Source organism: Aotus nancymaae, unplaced genomic scaffold, assembly GCF_030222135.1.
Source record: "Aotus nancymaae isolate 86718 unplaced genomic scaffold, 86718_ANA_hifiasm-v0.15.2.pri h1tg000108l, whole genome shotgun sequence".
In the NCBI taxonomy this organism is placed as follows: Eukaryota; Metazoa; Chordata; class Mammalia; order Primates; family Aotidae; genus Aotus; species Aotus nancymaae.
Genome location: NW_026988523.1, coordinates 33,281,285 through 33,300,089, shown reverse-complemented (window position 1 = coordinate 33,300,089; position 18,805 = coordinate 33,281,285). Strand labels below are relative to the sequence as shown.

At 53.0% G+C, this 18,805-nt stretch overlaps 2 protein-coding genes across 4 annotated transcripts; both read left to right on the top strand.

The window, feature by feature from the left end:
- The first annotated feature begins 1,446 nt into the window (after positions 1–1,446).
- SLC39A1 (solute carrier family 39 member 1) lies at positions 1,447–5,861 on the top strand. Its single transcript, XM_012476145.3, has 4 exons — positions 1,447–1,526; positions 2,266–2,484; positions 2,665–2,795; positions 4,218–5,861. Exons 2-4 carry the CDS (start codon positions 2,298–2,300, stop codon positions 4,872–4,874), a joined length of 975 nt encoding a protein of 324 aa, XP_012331568.2. The 5' UTR covers positions 1,447–1,526; positions 2,266–2,297; the 3' UTR covers positions 4,875–5,861.
- A 319-nt stretch (positions 5,862–6,180) lies between these two features.
- CRTC2 (CREB regulated transcription coactivator 2) lies at positions 6,181–18,560 on the top strand. 3 transcript variants are annotated; one of them, XM_064370786.1, is made up of 15 exons: positions 6,181–6,325; positions 6,529–6,613; positions 9,909–10,010; positions 10,086–10,204; positions 11,450–11,509; positions 12,149–12,217; positions 12,386–12,489; positions 12,587–12,616; positions 12,771–12,850; positions 12,973–13,022; positions 13,156–13,400; positions 13,753–14,159; positions 16,866–17,135; positions 17,608–17,794; positions 17,923–18,560. In XM_064370786.1, exons 2-15 carry the CDS (start codon positions 6,590–6,592, stop codon positions 18,141–18,143), a joined length of 1,968 nt encoding a protein of 655 aa, XP_064226856.1. In that variant the 5' UTR covers positions 6,181–6,325; positions 6,529–6,589; the 3' UTR covers positions 18,144–18,560. The 3 variants fall into 3 exon arrangements, with proteins under 3 accessions (XP_064226856.1, XP_064226855.1, XP_064226854.1); XM_064370785.1 differs by lacking the exon at positions 6,181–6,325 and having other exon boundaries at positions 6,439–6,613; positions 12,786–12,850; XM_064370784.1 differs by lacking the exon at positions 6,181–6,325 and having other exon boundaries at positions 6,439–6,613.
- Positions 18,561–18,805: the final 245 nt, after the last annotated feature.

The following is an 18,805-nucleotide window of genomic DNA, read 5'->3' as shown; positions in this document are numbered from 1 at the left end:
TAGAGCTTGGACCAGAATCCAGGTGTCCTGAACCCATCAATTTCTTGTTAATATTACCAATTACGAATAATTTTTTTTTTTTTTGAGACGGGAGTTTCGATTTGTCACCCAGGCTGGAAGGCAATGGTGTGATCGATCTCGGCTCACTGCAACCTCCCCCTCCTGGGTTCAAGCGATTCTCCTGCCTCAGTCTCCCAAGTAGCTGGGATTACAGGCGCCCACCACCATGCCCGGCTAATTTTTGTATATTTAGTAGAGACAGGGTTTCACCATGTTGACTAAGCTGGTCTGGAACTCCTGACCTCAGGTGATCCACCCGCCTCGGCCTCCCAAAGGGATTACAGGCGTGAGCCACCGCGCCCCGCCCCGCCCCGCCCCTTAAGAAGTCTTCACATTCCCCCTTGAGGAATTGCTGGGCTTCATTTCTGGAGCCTTGTGAGAAGCATTCTGTCCCTTTTTTTTTTCTTCTTTTTTAAAATTATTTTTCCTGTAGGAAGCAAGATCCCATCTGTCCCTTCTTTAGACAATGAGGCTTTTTTCACCTTTGCACAAAAGAATAGCTGAGCCCCCTTTTTAAATTTTCTTCTTTTGTCCTTTCCATCCCTTGAGGCTAGAATAGGATTCTCATAGCACTGGGCTGTGGGCCACAAGAATCCATGATGAAGAAACGGTGAAGGTCCTGAGCTGAAACAACTACCTTGGGGCATTCCAGGAACAGCAAACAGCAAGCAGGCCGGCAGGGGTGGCGGAAACCCGGCTGGAGATCAGGTGGGAGAGCCGGCCAGAAGCCTGCAGGCGCGGTACGCAGGTAGACTGGAATGCGCTGGGGGCTTTTCCCTGGGCGATGCTTCAGCACCCGGCAGCCGGGTCCCACCACGTCCCCACCCACTTGGAGAAGGCGGAGGCTGCACAGAGGCCAAGAGTAGTCGAGAAGGGATGATTTTCAAGACATACCCTCTCTTTGCTCTTCCCCTACTTCCAATTCTCCCTTGTCTTTTTCTTTGTTGTGGGTGCTGCCGAGGGAAAGCAGGCGAGGAAGTTGTTCCCAAAAAGGGAATGCTTTCCCTTGGGCGCCAAGAGCAACTGACGGGGCTCTCAAAGCCCTCTGAGAAATAGGTAAGACTTTGGCCCAAGGTCAGGAAGATGTCCTCAGATGTGGGCCGGAAGACTTGACAATGCGGGGGTCTCCCTCTTTTAAAAATACCCATATAATCAAAATCTTGGTGGATTGGCCCGCTCCGGCCCCCAGACCTTCACAGATGCAGCCCCGAGGTCCTCTGCTTAAATCTCCGCCCTCACTCTCGCTCACTTTCTTCTCGTCGCCTGCTCCGCCCGCTCCCACTCCCTGTCTCTGATTGCTCCTAACTCACGTCACTCCCGATCTGTCCCCGCCCACCCGGCGCTGCTATTGGCAGTCGGGCGTGGGTACGCGGCGGCTGTGGGGGAGGGGGAACGATGGGAGGGGGCGGGAGTTCCCGACTCTAGGCCGGAAGCGCGCGGAGACTATGTAGTGAGACCCTCGCGAGGTGAGTGCGGGCTCTCCGGGAGCGGGGTCCAGGTTGGCTGCCCAGGCCTGCCCGGGCCCGGGAGCATGAGTCCCAGCTCACATATTCTTCATCTGCTTCCCGCGACGCTGGCGGCCTCGCACCCCGCCTCCTGGAGCCCGGACTTCCAGGCACCGCCCTCAGTGTCGCCTCAGTCCGTCCCGGGACTGCAGACTCTAAGGGCCCCTCTCCTCTGACCATCTGCCTCTAGGTCCCAGCCTGAGGCCTGAAAGCGCTTGCTCTCTGCGCTGGGAAAAGGGGAACGCAGCACCCAAGCTCATCCTGTCCAGGTGGTGCACGAAGCTACCCGTGACATCTGTCCACAGCCCCAGCCACTTTGGCTTCGCTCACTCCTTTCGGGAGTTGGGAGGCCTGGCCTCTACATTCCTTAGGGGAACCCCAGCTCCAGGTCCTATTTGGAGGCGGCTCCTAGTTTCCTAGTTCTCTGGGGGCACCAGGTGAAAGGGTAATGAGATATCCACACAGCCTTTCTCATGCCTCAGTTTCCCCCTTGCGGTCACCCTGAATAAGTCACTTGGGAAAGAAAGTCTGAGAAGAGAGGAATGTTCCTGGTACAGGAGTGAATGAGTCACTCTGGGTTGGGGGAGGTCAGAAAGCGCCTGGGGCCGGGGAGCTGCACTCTGCTGACCAAGCTTCCCCATTCCTTGCCCCGTCTTTCCTTGCATGATTTTTCCCCACCCACTCTGGTCTGTCTTCCTAGGTCTGAGAGTCACTGGAGCTACCAGAAACATCATGGGGCCCTGGGGAGAGCCTGAACTCCTGGTGTGGCGCCCAGAGGCGGTAGCTTCAGAGCCTCCAGTGCTTGTGGGGCTGGAGGTGAAGTTGGGGGCCCTGGTGCTGCTGCTGGTGCTCACCCTTCTCTGCAGCCTGGTGCCCGTCTGTGTGCTGCGCAGACCAGGAGCTAACCATGAAGCCTCAGGTAAGCCCCTACTTTTCCCCACACTGCTATGGATGCTTGGCTTAGGGAAGGCTGGGGCGGGGTTGTGGGGGGGATACCAAAGGAGGAGGGAAAGGCAAGGGTAGCCATTGTTTGGGTTGGGGGGTGGGCCCTGGAGGGGATTCGTTTGCTCATTCTCCTCTGTGCTTCACCCCTGCCCAGATTCCCGCCAGAAAGCCCTGAGCCTAGTAAGCTGTTTTGCGGGCGGCGTCTTTTTGGCCACCTGTCTCCTGGACCTGCTGCCTGACTATCTGACTGCTATAGATGAGGCCCTGGCAGCCTTGCACGTGACGGTGAGCACTGGCCTGGGCATGTGACATGCAGGAGGGAAATCACACACCTCTAGGACTGTTGGTTTGTGGAGATCGATTCATGTGTCACTCCATGACCATGTGGAAGGCTTTTGGCATGTGAGCCTATGAATTGCGATTTTGGTTACGGGGCATAATTCTTTCTATGTGTTCTCTCCCTCCTTCCCATTCCTTTTGTGACCCCTACATGCCCTTTGAGACAGTAAGAAACTTTTTCTCAGGTGTGTGACTTACTCTGTGGGTTCTCAGTTCTAGCCACCAGGAAGTGCTCCGAGAATCATCTTCACTCTGTCACCACTTTCCTAAAGGGCTGGAGATAGAGGTCTCTGTAGGCCTGAAAAGGATAGGAGGCGATTCCCTGGGGCCTGGTGTTGCTGACTTTTTTAGGCTTTGGCCCAAGGAAATGGCTATGAGGAATGATCAAGTCCACGGCATAGGACTTGGATTATTATGGGACAAACGGACCGTGGATAGTGGGGCAGGAAAGTCATCCTGAGCTCTTTCCTCTTTTTCCCCTAAAACTGAGGAAGTAACACTGGATGTAACCCTTTGTGTGTCTGTGACTGAGTGACCTGTGTCTCCGTGTGACTGTGTATAAGCCTGAATGTCCTGTAATATGTGGCTCTATGTGTGAGTATTTGGAGAGATGGGCCAATGTGTGACGTTTTCATGTGTGTCTACATCAGTGACTCTCAACTAGGAGTGTATCTTTGCCCCTCAGGAAACATTTGGTAATGTCTGGGGATATTTTTAGTTGTCATAACAGGGTGGGGGATGGAGGGAACATTGTGCCTGCTGTTTGACATATGGTAGGTAGAGATCAGAAATCCTGTTAACCTACAGTGCACAAGACAGCTCCCATGACAAAGAATGATCTGGCCCAATATGTGGTTTTTTGGTTTTTTTTGGGTTTTTTTTGAGACAGTCTCACTCTGTCTCCCAGGCTGGAGTGCAGTGGCACAATCTCGACTCACTGCAACCTCTGCCTCCTGGGTAGCTGGGATTACAGGTGTCCACCACCACGCCTGGCTAATTTTTATATTTTTAGTAGAGACAGGGTTTTACCATGTTGGCCAGGCTGGTCTCGAACTCCTTACCTCAATAATCTGCCCACCTGGGCCTCCCAGAGTGCTGGGATTATAGGCATGAGCCACTGCACCTGGCCCCAAAATGTTAATAGTTCCAAAGCTGAGAAACTTTGGTCTACATGTAACACTGTGAGTGACACCAAAATCTGTGTGTGTGTATCATTCTGTGTGATTGTTACCAAGTCACTGTGTCTTTGTGTAACCGAGAGTAGCCCTGTGTCTGTATGGGAATCTAAGTCTGTGTAACTGGGCTTCCATCAGATTTTGCATCTCACTCTTCCTTCCCTGAACTTTTTGCTGCCCCTTCTGCCCACAGCTCCAGTTCCCGCTGCAAGAGTTCATCCTGGCCATGGGCTTCTTCCTGGTCCTGGTGATGGAGCAGATCACACTGGCTTACAAGGAGCAGTCAGGGCCGCCACCTCTGGAGGAAACAAGGGCTCTGCTGGGAACAGTGAACGGTGGGCCGCAGCATTGGCATGATGGGCCAGGGGTTCCACAGGCGAGTGGAGCCCCAGCAACCCCCTCAGCCTTGCGTGCCTGTGTACTGGTCTTCTCCCTGGCCCTCCACTCTGTGTTCGAGGGGCTGGCAGTAGGGCTGCAGCGAGACCGGGCTCGGGCCATGGAGCTATGCCTGGCTTTGCTGCTCCATAAGGGGATCCTGGCTGTCAGTCTGTCCCTCCGGCTGCTGCAGAGCCATCTTAGGGCACAGGTGGTGGCTGGCTGTGGGATCCTCTTCTCATGCATGACACCTCTAGGCATCGGGCTGGGTGCAGCTCTGGCAGAGTCGGCAGGACCTCTGCACCAGCTGGCCCAGTCTGTGCTAGAGGGCATGGCAGCTGGCACCTTTCTCTATATCACCTTTCTGGAAATCCTGCCCCAGGAGCTGGCCAGTTCTGAGCAAAGGATCCTCAAGGTCATTCTGCTCCTAGCAGGCTTTGCCCTGCTCACTGGCCTGCTCTTCATCCAAATCTAGGGGGCTTCAAGAGAGGGGCAGGGGAGATTGATGATCACGTGCCCCTGTTCTCCCTTCCCTCCCCCAGTGTGTGGGGAATAGGAAGGAATGGGGAAGGGAAGTACTGAGGACCAAAAAGTTCTCTGGGAGCTAAAGATAGAGCCTTTGGGGCTATCTGACTAATGAGAGGGAAGTGGGCAGACAAGAGGCTGGCCCCAGTCCCAAGGAACAAGAGATGGTCAAGTCGGTAGAGACATGATCAGGGGACATTAGGATTGGGGAAGACACTTGACTGCTAGAATAAGAGGTTGGACACTATACATAAGGACAGGCTGACATGGGAGGCTGGAGATGGGCATCAGCTGCTATGGGACAGGGGTATGGAGAGGTCATAAACCTAGAGTCAGTGTCCTGTTGGTCCTAGCCCATTTCAGCACCCTGCCACTTGGAGTGGAACCCTCCTACTTTTCTTAGCTCCTACCCTCATATCTATCTCCCTTTTCCTGTCTCCCAGGGGACTAGTGACAAATAGTCTCTCCCTGCCAATTTTGGTATCTTCTCTGACCTCTCCAGTCCTGCATACTCCTCTATTTTTAAAGTGCCAAACATCCCCTCCCTCTTTCTCAAAGCACAGTAATGTGGCACTGAGCCCTACCCAGCACCTCAGTGAAGGGGGCCTGCTTGTTCTTTATTTTGGTCCCAGATCCTGGGGTGGGGCAGAAATATTTGCTACGCTGGGGTAGGGGGAAGGTTGGAAAGCTGCAGCCACCTACTGCTGCTGTACCCTAGGAATATGGGACATGGACATGGTGCCCCATGCCCAGATAATAAACACTGAGCTGCCAAAACATTTTTTTAAATACACACGAGGAGCCCAAGGGGGAAGGGCAATGCCTACCCCCAGGGTTATTTTTTGGGAGGGAGGGCTGTGCATAGGGCCGTATTCTTTAGAATCTATTTTATTAACTGACCTGTTACCCAAATAAAAGATGTTTCTAGACATCTGTACAGTATCTGACTCATTTTTCTTGGGAAAGGGGTGGGCATGTGGCCAGCCTGAGAGGGTCTGAGTCCCAGATGTTTCCAGCTGTTGTAAGATTTTTGTTCTAATTTTCACTCAGGTTCCGATAGTGCCCTTCCCTGAAAGATGACCAAATGTTTCCTCCTTTGTGTCTTGGTACTTCTCTCCCGTTCTCCACCCCTCCCCTCCCCTCCCCTCCTCTTCCCTCTACCTTTCCTCCTCCTTAATCCCTCTCCCCTTTGCGTTCGTAGGCTCACGACTAATTTAGAACTACTCTTCCCAGCTTGCCTCTCGCAGGGAGTAGCCAAGAGGGTGGAGCGAAGTTCCCAGTTCCCGGAGTCAGGAGGGCTGCTGGGAAGTGAAGTCCGTTTCCTCCCAATGCCGTGTGACTGGGAACGTGAAGGAGTCTCGTAAACAAACTACAATTCCCGGCGCCCCCCGCGCGCAACAGGTCAGGGCTAGGCTGGGGCCGGGTTCGCGGTGCTAGCTGAGGCGGCGGTGGCTACGGCTGGAAGAGCCGGGCCGGAGCCGCGGCGGAGGCCGCGGCTGGTACTGGGAGGGTGGCAGGGAGGGACGGGGGAGGAAGATGGCGACATCGGGGGCGAACGGGCCTGGCTCGGCCACATCCTCGGCTTCCAATCCGCGCAAATTTAGTGAGAAGATCGCGCTGCAGAAGCAGCGTCAGGCCGAGGAGACGGCGGCCTTCGAGGAGGTGATGATGGACATCGGCTCCACCCGGGTAAGGGGCCGCGCTGGGGTGCCGAACAGAGCTGAGCAGTTATGGAGCAGAGACCGGAGAGGCGGGGCGGGGGCGGGCGCCGCAGCCGAGTAGGCGGAACGGGGCAGGGGCCGCGGGCTAAGGCCGAGGGGCCGGAAGACGGATTTTGCCGGGGGAGACCGAAACTCCGGAGAGGTTGGGAGCGTAGAGCCAGCCGACTGGGGGCCGAGTACGTGAGGCGGGAGTGGGCGGAGAGGGGAGATGGTCGCCTGAAGTCTGGCGGAGGTAGGAGGTGAGTGATCCTTGTGCATCCCTGACGGAGTCCCATCGAGGACGCCACTGAAGCATGCCTGCTATTGGGGTATGGCCGGGGAGGAGGACTGCTTGTCTCTAATCTGGCTCCTCTGAGTTTGTGATCTCCTCCAAACTGGTCCCTCTGCCCTACTGTGTTACTTTTCCCGCTTTGTGCCCCCGGGAAAGGACCCTTTGAGTGGTTGAAAGAGAGGGGCTGTGTATAGTGGGGCAGGAAGTCCCCTCTAGCGTCCCGTCCTTTTGCTTCCTTTTTCAAATACTTCCTGTGGTTTCCTGACGTGAATGAAGGTGAGGTCCATTGCTTGGTGTTTTGCCTGGCATCCTTGGAGGAGAGGTAGGGTTTTGAATCCTTTATAAAACTGGTAACCGTTCGACCATAAGTTGTGTGGCACTCTATGGTTTGCTGAGCTTTCTAGGGAGATGGCTGTTTTATGGGTAAGTGTGTAGGGTGTCTTGGAGGTTCTTCTATTTGTAGGGAATATTCATTCCTAGGAAGTTTTTGAAAGAACTTTCAGGCCTCTGCCAGTCTGCCTCTGAAGCCCCCCGGCCTTGGTTTCTTGCTTCCCAAGGCTGGATGTCAGAGGGAGCCAAGGGTGAGAGTCTGCCTATGTGGTATGCTGTCTTAATTTAGGGACACATTCTTCTAAAAAACAGTAGGTGAGGATGTTGCAGTGATTCCTCACGACTGAGAGCTAGAAGGAGTTTAAGGGTTGATGGTGGAACGTTATTGCATCTCCAGCCTTTTTCTGCTGGTCTGACTGTGTTGCGTCTATGACTGTGACTCTGGTTGTATTTTTGCGTGTATCTCCCTTGACTGTTAGTCTTGTGTTGTTGTTCTTTCCCCTTTGAGTCTCTTGGGACCATGTGCCCTAGTTTGTGGGAGTCAGAAGTTGGATGGAGAGGCAAATCTGGGGGGTGTCTGCGCACACATTTGCACACTTAGATGCATGTGTGTGCATAACCCACTGTAATCAGTGAAGATTAATATTTAACTGTAGACTGCTCCCCTTTAGGAGCTTTTCATCATGTTGGGGACAGAGACAGGAAGATGGGAGGGAGGCTGATCTTAATAGCATGAGGCCCTGCCCTTGGGACTGTGATTCTAGCAGAGGCATGGTGGGATCTTAGGGCTCGTATGTGCAAAGAAAGGCTGTGTGAAACTCAAAGCTGGGGCTTCTCTTTACAGTGCCTTAATCTCTTAAAAGGCCCCTTCTACCCACCTTGCTCCTGCTGGTTAATGTCTCATCTACACAGAAAAGTCTAGTGGGCATACATGGCCAGGGGACCCAAAAGTCTAGAGCTAGGGACAAGAGATCTGGGACTCAGCCTGTTATCTGGCCAGGTGGGAGGGCTCATTTGAGATAGATATGGCCATTGGGGGCTATACCACTGAGAGACAGGGGTTGCCACATATGTTATTAGTGGTCTTAAAGTGGCCCAGAGATCAGCGCAGTCCCCACTAAACTCACGAGGCTGACCTCCTGGGACAGAAAGTCAGTTCTGATGTTGGTTTCTGTACAAGAGTGTGACCCTGAAAGCTCTTAGAACTTCCCCCTCCCCAGCTGCCCTCCCCATGGCCTTGCCCTGGGCCTGTTGATTTGACTGGTGGCAGGGCCTGAGCCTTGGAAATAGATTCTCGCCTCTCACAGAGATAGGACATCTGTACACAAACTAAACTCATGCCAGGCTGTCTTATGTCTATGCCAGACATACCTCCCCAAAGTGAGGATGAGACCAGGAAGATGGCTCTGGCCCATGCTGGAGTGGGCTACTGCTCTCTCTCCCACCCTCCTTCTCCAGGCTTCCCTGCCAATTCAGGAGCCTTAGGATTCAATAGAAGAATGCCCCTTGGTTTTCGTGCTGTTTTCCAGCTAGGAGAGCTGTCATTCCTTGGATGTTCTAGTTTGGGAGGTGCAGGCTTTGTGTGGCCTTCCTGAGACTGGGCAAGTGGCAGAGCCTAGAAGCCTCTGCTCTCCAGAGTGGGAAGGAATGAGTCTGGCAGTAATGGCTCTGTGACATCCACCTGTGGCCTTCCTGTTAATCTCTGAATTAGTCCTGGATGCATCTGGAAAGAAAGCAGAGGTTCCTAATAGACACTCCCCCTTGTGAGTAGCCCAGGGGCTCCTGGCAGCCCCCTCAGGGACTCTGCTTAGACTGATGCCAAATGAGACAGGCCCCGAGCAGCAGAATATCTGGCTCTGCCTGACAGGGTGATATCAAGCAGTAGTGATATCATTGATGAGGGCAGTTTGCAGATGGGCTCTGGTGGGTTATTTGCACCAAATCTCAGGGGACCTTTCAAACTCCAACACTGGCCTTTTTTCTGGCAGATTATTTCCCCTTTTTTTTTTTTTTTTTTTTTGAGACGGAGTTTCACTCTTGTTGCCCAGGCTGGAGTGCAATGGAGTGATCTTGGTTTCTTCTACTGCTAGAAGTAGAAGAAACTACTCGCTCACCACAACCTCCGCCTCCCAGGTTCAAGCAATTCTCCTGCCTCGGCCTCCCGAGTAACTGGGATTACAGGCATGCACCACCAAGCCTGGATAATTTTGTATTTTTAGTAGAGATGGGGTTTCTCCATGTTGGTCAGGCTGGTCTCAAACTTCTGATCTCAGGTGATCCACCTGTCTGGCAGATTATTTCCTTATTTTTATTTACTTTTTTTTTTTTTTTTTGAGATAGGATCTCACTCTGTCACTCAGGCTGGATCACAGTGACATAAACGTGGCTCACTGCAGCCTCTACCTCCTGGGCTCAGGTGATCTTGTAGCAATGGATTCTGACCATATTGCCCAGTCTGGTCTCCAACACCTGGGCTCAAGTGATCCTCCCATCTCTGCCTCCCAAAGTGCTGGGATTACAGATGTGAGCTTCTGTGCCTGGCCCAAATATTTTAAAAGCAGTGGCGGCAGCAGCATATCCTGGTGACAGAGATGGGAAGGATGGCTGAAGGAAATAGTGTCCAGGACCTTCCTTACATTCCCACTTGTTCCCCATGTCTCAGTTACAGGCACAAAAACTGCGACTGGCATACACAAGGAGCTCTCATTATGGTGGATCTCTGCCCAATGTTAACCAGATTGACTCTGGCCTGGCCGAGTTCCAGGTGAGTAGACACCAGCCAGGGAGGAGTGGAGGTTCTTAGGCTGCTTCCTCTGCTGACTTCTGTCTTTTTTGGCAGAGCCCCCTCCACTCACCTTTGGATTCATCTCGGAGCACTCGGCACCATGGGCTGGTGGAACGGGTGCAGCGAGATCCCCGAAGAATGGTGTCCCCACTTCGCCGATACCCCCGCCACATATCCTTTACAGGGGGTTTGGGGGTATCTGAAAGGCAGTGGGATGGAGTTCCTCAGGGACTCATAGGAAGGACCTGAAGTGTTGTACAGTCCATCTTTCTCCTGGAGCTCTTCTTTTTTGTTTGTTTTAACCTGACTGCTTTTCCTCTGTCAACTGATGTTTAAAAAAAAAAATTTTATTTATTTATTTATTTATTTATTTTTTGAGACGGAGTTTCGCTCTTGTTACCCAGGCTGGAGTGCAATGGCGCGATCTCGGCTCACGGCAACCTCCGCCTCCCAGGTTCAGGCAATTCTCCTGCCTCAGCCTCCCGAGTAGCTGGGATTACAGGCCCGTGCCACCATGCCCAGCTAACTTTTTGTATTTTTTTAGTAGAGACAGGGTTTCACCATGTTGACCAGGATGGTCTCGATCTCTTGACCTCATGATTCACCCACCTCGGCCTCCCAAAGTGCTGGGATTACAGGCTTGAGCCACCGCACCCGGCCAAATTTTTTTTTTTTTTGAGACAGAGTCTCACTCTGTCACCAGGCGCCAGGCTGGAGTGCAGTGGCGTGATCTTGGCTCACTGCAACCTCTGCCTCCCGGGTTCAAGCAATTCTCCTGCCTCAGCCTCCCGAGTAGCTGGAACTACAGGCACGCGCCACCATGCCCAGCTAATTTTTTGTATTTTTTAGTAGAGACGGGGTTTCACCATGTTGGCCTGAATGGTCTCGATCTCTAGACCTCGCGATCCGCCCGCCTCGGCTTCCCAAAGTGCTGGGATTACAGGGTGAGCCACCGCGGCCAGCCTCCTGGAGCTCTTCTTTATCCAGCTTCCCTGAAAAGTGACCAGAGCGCCTGCATAAGTGCCTGCACCTGTGATAAGGAGTTTTTGCTGCTGAGGCTGTGTCCCCTCTCTCCAGCTGGCTCTGGCTGTCCTCACATCAGTTTGCTGCCAGAGGAGGCTTCCTTGTCTCCTGCTAAAGGAGATTGGGTCCCTTCTCCTCACATTTCTGTTCTGAGCTTTCAGTCTCAGAGACCTGCATACCTGTTTCCTCCAAGTCCTGCCCAGACATTCTCTTGTATTTTTCAGTCCCTTTAGACATGATTCCCTTTTTCTCTTCCATTCTTTGTTGTTCTTCCTATTGTTGTCCCTCATAGAGGAGGAGAAAGGTTTGTGTTTCTTGAAACACCTTAATCTGCTGCCTCCATTGTTCTCTCATCTAGCCTCTCTACTTTTTTCCTTAACTGGTGCTGTTCACATTGACAGCTCTCCCTACAGTCCTGCCTACTTATCTCCTCCCCCAGAGTCCAGCTGGCGAAGGTAAGTGTCCAGGGTGGGCAGAAGCTCCTGCCTACTCTCTGACATGTTTCTGGAGGGAGCTGCCCCTTCTGGGTTGGGGCTAAGGTTTCAACAGTACCTCTTCCTATAACGGCAGAGCTGAGAGAGGAGGCGGCAGGTGGAGTAGGTGGGTCAGAGTCCAGCCTTGGCCATGTTGACACGAGTGGTCAAGCCTCCCAGTCCAGCCAGAGCAGAACCAATGGGAACCGTAGCCAGGGTAGGGTGTGTGTGTAAGGGGGAAGGGAGAATGGCAGAGGGGCAGGTGAAAATGGCAACCTTCTGTCAAGGATGGGTGCCAGATGTAGTGCCCTGGCACTTTTAGATTTCTGAAACCCTCCCCTCGTCTATCTTAACCCTCAATGCTCATACCCAGAAGAGCTGCTAGACTCCAAGATTCCCATTTAGCTTGTCCTGACAGAAGTTGAGAAGTTTCCAGATCTCTTAGATTCACTGGGGGAGCGGTCAGTCATAGACACGAGAAGAACCAGAAAGAAAAGGGGATGATCTGGGTGCCCAGCCATCTTCACTTCCACCTTGGCTGCCCCACATTTTCCAACCGCTATGCCCACCTTCTTGTCCCTTGCCAGCCTTGTTCCTTATGACTTTGTTTTTCCACCCCAGGACGATGCCCTGGGGCAATTTCCCTGCAGAGAAGGGGCAGTTGTTTCGACTACCATCTGCGCTTAACAGGTGATGTCCTTTGCCTTCTTTAAGCCACATCTCCTCTTATCTGTAGTTCCTGGGGCCCTACTCCCTCACCCCCACCCTGTTCCAGCCCAGCTAGTGTTTTCCCTTGCTGGGCAGGGCTTAGGGAATAGGAAGACTGTCACTGGTGCCAGCTCACTGCTCCCCACACAGGACAAGCTCTGACTCTGCCCTTCACACAAGTGTGATGAACCCCAGTCCCCAGGATACCTACCCAGGCTCCACACCTCCCAGCATCCTGCCCAGCCGCCGTGGGGGTAAGTGGCCCTGTCCCAGGGTTGGGAGTAACCATGAAGCTATTTAAAGCAGGTAGGCAAGTGAGCACTGCAGCCAACGCCACTGTCTCTCTTGCAGGTATTTTGGATGGTGAAATGGATCCCAAAGGTATGTGTTCCTCACTGCTGTGGGTACTGAATGCCAAAGAATTTCTGGGCTGGTGTTGGGATTGTGTACGGATTCAGGGAGCAGGACTCCTTCCCACCTGCTTCTGCTTCCTGTCCTGCCTTACTGGCTCTTTCTCCAACTCTCCCATCACCAGTCTTTCTCTTTCAAGTACCTGCTATTGAGGAGAATTTGCTAGATGACAAGCATTTGCTGAAGCCATGGGATGCTAAGAAGGTAGGCAGAGGCCACTGGGTGTCCCCACTCATCTCTCTGCTATCCCTTGCCATGGGGCAGGCCTTCCAGGGTTTTCCACTGAGCACTGTCCTCATTTTCCACATTCTGCCTTCTCTCCTCAGCTATCCTCATCCTCCTCCCGACCTCGGTCCTGTGAAGTCCCTGGAATTAAGTAAGTACTCCCTGAGGTTGGCTGAGAGGTAGGGGAAGGAAGTACAGGGAGATGTAGGAGACTGATCTCTGCTCTTCCCTGACCACTGTACCCACCTCCTATTTACGTCTTTCTTTTTCTCTCCTTCCCCTAGCATCTTTCCATCTCCTGACCAGCCTGCCAATGTGCCTGTCCTCCCACCTGCCATGAACACGGGGGGCTCCCTACCTGACCTCACCAACCTGCACTTTCCCCCACCACTGCCCACCCCCCTGGACCCTGAAGAGACAGCCTACCCTAGCCTGAGTGGGGGCAACAGTACCTCCAATTTGACCCACACCATGACTCACCTGGGCATCAGCGGGGGCATGGGCCTGGGCCCAAGCTATGATGTACCAGGTGAGTGGCTGTCCTGGCCATGTGCCCACTGGGTGCTGCCTGGCTGGAAGGATGAAGGGGAGGGAGGCTTGAGCACCTGAGATCCTGCTGTGACCACCCACACCGGCCTGTCACCTCTGCACCCCAGGATTCCCTCATGGCAGTTCCCAGCCAGTGATAACTGGTGGGTGTGGTGTTTCCTAGAAAGAAGAGGAAGGGCAGCCCCCAAATGGGCAGTGCTGTCAGGGATAGAGTAGGGAGAACATTGTGTTGCCGCTTTCATAGTCTGGTCACTGCCACACATTCTGGGCGGAAAGGGGCCCAGTTCCCATCAGTAATGTTGGCATCTCTGGTTTTTTGTCTGTGCCTGCAGGACTTCATTCACCTCTCAGCCACCCATCCCTTCAGTCCTCCCTAAGCAATCCCAACCTCCAGGCTTCCCTGAGCAGTCCTCAGCCCCAGCTCCAGGGCTCCCACAGCCACCCTTCTCTGCCTGCCTCCTCCTTGGCCCAGCATGCACTGCCCACCACCTCCTTGGGCCACCCCTCACTCAGTGCCCCGGCTCTCTCCTCCACCTCTTCCTCCTCTTCCACTTCATCCCCTGTTCTGGGTGCCCCCCCTTACCCTGCTTCTACCCCTGGGGCCTCCCCCCGCCACCGCCGTGTGCCCCTCAGCCCCCTGAGTTTGCCCGCGGGCCCAGCCGACGCCAGAAGGTCCCAACAGCAGCTGCCCAAACAGTTTTCGCCAACAATGTCACCCACCTTGTCTTCCATCACTCAGGTATGCGTGGCTGCCTTCCCTGCACGTCTGTCTCCCTTCCCTTTTCTCTTTTCCTGCCATGTTGTTTCCCTCCCACCCTCCTTTCCTCAGATACCTACTCTGCACCCATCCCCTTCTATTTCTCTGTTCTCCACCTGCCCCATCTTTTATCCATCTTGTCTCCTCTTGCTTCACAGTGCAAACTCAAACCCTGTGGTTAAGCTTTTTTGTTTTAAATCCTGGCTCCACCTCTTACTAGCAGTCACCTGGACAAGTTATTTAATTTCTGTAAGCCTCAGTATCTTCGTTTCTAAAACAAGGATGGTTCGTAAGGATCAAATGAAATAACATACATAAAATACTGAGCACCACACCTAGCCCATGTATATGCTTGACAAATAGTGTCTTGCCCTTTCCTTTTATTTACCTCCTCTGTTCCTATCCTTTCCATGGTTTTTTTTTTTTTTGAGACAGAGTCTTGTTCTGTCACCCAGGCTAAAGTACAGTGGTGCAATCTCAGCTCACTGCAACCTCTGCCTCCCGGATTCAAGCGATTCTCCTGCCTCAGCCTCCTGAGTAGCTGGGATTACAGATGCATGCCACCACGCCGGGCTAAATTTGATTTTTTGTTTTGTTTTGTTTTGTTTTTATAGAGATGGGGTTTCACCACCATCTTGGCCAGGATGGTCTCAATCTCCTGACCTCATGATCTGCCCGTCTCGGCCTCCCAAAGTACTGAGATTACAGGCGTGAGCCACGATGCCTGGCCCTAAATTTGTATTTTTATTAGAGACAGGGTTTCACCATGTTGGCCAGGCTAGTTCTGAACTCCTGACCTCGTGATCTGCCCTCCTCAGCCTCCCAAAGTGCTGGGATTACAGGTGTGAGCCATCGCACCCAGCCTTCCCTTCACTTTATGGTGAGGAAAGTGAGACCAAGAGGGAAAGTGACTTTTCCAATTTTACACACTGAGTTAGGAAGAGTTGAGACTAGAACTCAAACCCCTCAGTTTGAGCTTTTTCCTCACTGATGAAATTCGTAGCCCTTGTTTCCCTTCCTGTCCTTTTCTTCTTGTTTGCTGTCTCTGCTCCTCTTTTCTTTCATCCAAATGTACTTTTCCCTCTCCTTTGCCCAACTTTTTCCTCCTCCATTGCTGTTCCTGGAATGTGTGTTCTGTGTTCCATCTTTACTCAGTTCCCCTCTTTTGTAGGAAAGACAGGCCAGGCTAGCAAGGGCTCTGTTCTCAGAGTGTGGAGTGAGCTTGACTTCCCTCCCTGTCTTTCTCCTTTTCCTTCCTTCTTCTCCCACTCCCTCTGGCCTCTTCAAGGCTATAGAACAGCAGTTCTCAACCTCAGTCACTTGATTACTAACAATAAATAGTTCCATTCCAGGGTTTAAGAATGGTTTGCTTGTAGGGCTGGGTGGAGTGGCTCATGCCTGTAATCCCAGCACTTTGGGAGGCCAAGGTGGGAGGATTGCTAGTTTGAAACTAGCCTGGGCAATCTGGTGAGACCCAATATCTACAACAAATTAAAAAATTAGCCAGGCGCAGTGGTGCACGCTATAGTCCTGTCTACTGGGGTGGCTAAGACGGGAGGATCTCTTGAGCCAGGAAGGTTGAGGCTATAGTTCCAACTATGACTGCACCACTGCACTCCAGCCTGGGCAACAGAGTGAGGCCCTGTCTCAAAAAAAGAGAATAGTTTACTTCTGAAGTAGATTTATTTATTTTTTGAGTAGGCATCTCACTCAGTCACCCAGGCTGGAGTGCTGCGGCATGATCTCAGCTCATTGCAACCTCCACCTCCCAGGTTCAAGTGATCCACCCACCTCGGTCTCCCGAAGTGCTGGGATTACAGGCGTGAGCCACTGTGCCTGGCCTGGAGTAGATTTAAAATTACCCCTGTGTTAGCCTCACTATGTCACTTTCATTCTGATATGCATTGCATTTTTTTTTTTGAGACGGAGTCTCGCTCTGTCACCTAGGCTGGAGTGCAGTGGTACAATTTCAGCTCACTGCAATCTCCACCTCCTGGGTTCAAACAATTCTGTCTCAGCCTCCCAAGTAGCTGAGACTACAGGTGCCCACTACCATGCCTGGCTAATTTTTGTATTTTTGTGGGGAGGGATGGAGTCTCACTCTGCTTCTCAGGCTGGTGTGCAGTGGTGCGATCTCAGCTCATTGCAACCTCTGCTTCCCGGGTACAAGAGATTCTCCTGCCTCACCCTCCTGAGTAGCTGGGATTATAGGCACACGCCACAATGCCTGGCTAATTTTTGTATTTTTAGTACAGACGGGGTTTCACTGTGTTGACCAGGCTGGTCTCGAACTCCCAATCTCGTGATCCACCCACCTCGGCCTCCCACAGTGCTGGGATTACAGGCTTGGGCCACTGTGTCTGGCATAATTTTTGTATTTTTAGTAGAGACAGGGTTTCACCATGTTGGCCAGGCTGGTCTCAAACTCATGACTTCAGGTGCTCTACCCACCTCGGGCCTCTCAAAGTGTTGGGATTACATGCATAAGTGACTGCGCCTGGCTGACTGATACACATTTTGAGTAACTGCACTCAACCTGCACTCAACCCCAGCGATGCCCATGAGAATGTAGAATGTTGTCACATTTGCTTTGAGAATGGTTGTAGCTAAAGAGGGTGGGAAGCCCCGACTAAGAGTTCTTGGAGTATACACCGAGGGGTAAGCTTCCCTCTTTTTACTTCTTTTCAGGGCGTCCCCCTGGATACCAGTAAACTGCCCACTGACCATCGGTTGCCCCCATACCCATACAGCCCGCCACATCTGGCTCTGCCTACCCAGCCACACACCCCAAAGTCTCTACAGCAGCCAGGGCTGCCTTCTCAGTCTTGCTCAGTGCAGTCATCGGGTGGGCAGCCCCCAGGCAGGCAGTCTCATTATGGGATGCTGTACCCACCTGGGCCCAGTGGGCACGGGCAACTGTCTTACCACCGGCCAGTGAGTGACTTCAACCTGGGGAATGTGAGTACTCAGGCTCCTCACTCAAAAGCAGGGGGAGGGGGTCAGGGTGGGTCATTGGGGCCTGAATGGCATCTCTGGTGCACTGTGAATGGGGAGATGTAGGCGAGGGGGGTGGTAGGGAGATCTCCTCTCCCCCAAGGTAACATAGCACTGCCAGCTTTGGGCTCCTCTCTTCCTGCGTTTGACCCTACTCCCGCCCCTCTATTTCTGCTCAGCTTGCTCTTTGATGACTTCTGCCTTGACCCGTTCTCTTCCTGGCATGCACATGCTCTGGCCCAGCAGGTACGGTGCCCATACTTACTTCGGGCCCCGTGCTCGCTTCTGTCGCTCTGCTTGCTGCCACCTCCCTCTGTCATTGCCTCTGTTCCTGGGGTGGTTGAAGGTTGCTGGGCAAAGGGAATATGTCAGCAGGGCTAGGCAGGAATACCAGTTCTAAACCCTACTTCCTCAAGATTTGTCTGTGTGTCCATAGCTGGAGCAGTTCAGCATGGAGAGCCCATCAACCAGCCTGGTGCTGGATCCCCCTGGCTTTTCTGAAGGGCCTGGATTTTTAGGGGGTGAGGGGCCAATGGGTGGCCCCCAGGATCCCCACACCCTCAACCACCAGAACTTGACCCACTGTTCCCGCCATGGCTCAGGGCCTAACGTCATCCTCGCAGGTGAGGGGGTGTGGGTGGTGATGGGAAATGGAAGGAGGGAATGACGTGTTCACTGATGAGCAGGAGATTGAGGGGTCTTAGAAAAGTTTACAGGGCATGGGGTCCTCACCTGTCTCTTCTACCCACAGGGGACTCCTCTCCAGGTTTTTCTAAGGAGATTGCAGCAGCCCTGGCCGGAGTGCCTGGCTTTGAGGTGTCAGCAGCTGGCTTGGAGCTAGGGCTAGGGCTAGAAGATGAGCTGCGCATGGAGCCACTGGGCCTGGAAGGGCTAAACATGCTGAGTGACCCCTGTGCCCTGCTACCCGATCCTGCTGTGGAGGATTCATTCCGCAGTGACCGGCTCCAGTGAGGGGACCTCATCATCATCCCTCTTCGTGGCCCCATCCCCTACTACCGTTCCTTTCCTCCCTTCTCCCTGGCCAGTAGAGACTCCCAGATCCTCTTTCTAGCATGAATGAAGGATCCCAAGAATGAGAAAAACCAAGGGGTTTGTCCAGGTGGCCCCTGAATTCTGTGCAAGGGGTGGGCCTGGGGGAATTCAAGGGAGGGTCTAAAGCACTTGTAACTTTGAACCGTCTGTCTGAAGGTCAGAGCCTGTTGGAAAGCAGGGGGTAGAGGGGAGCCCTGGAGGCCGGGCTTGTCCGGATGCCTAGGGGTGGGCAGTGCCAGCCCCTCCTCACCACTCTTCCCCTTGCAGTGGAGGAGAGAGCCAGAGTGGATACTATTTTTTATTAAATATATTATTATATGTTAATAAAAAAATCATATCAAACCCTTGGTGTGGTTGGTTATGATTTGGGGCATGGCTGGGGATCTAGGGAGTTCTTGGGCCATGAGTCTTTTTATCTGTTAGCTTTTTTGCATCTTCTTAGCACCACTGTGCTTTGTGGAAGGGCCCTACAGCCTTGGAATTTGTACCCAGCATGGATGTACCCTTCCATGGCAGCAGGAAATCACTTCCTGTGTCCTCCTGTCTGTCCAGGGCCCTGCTGCAGCTCTGAGGATGGGGAC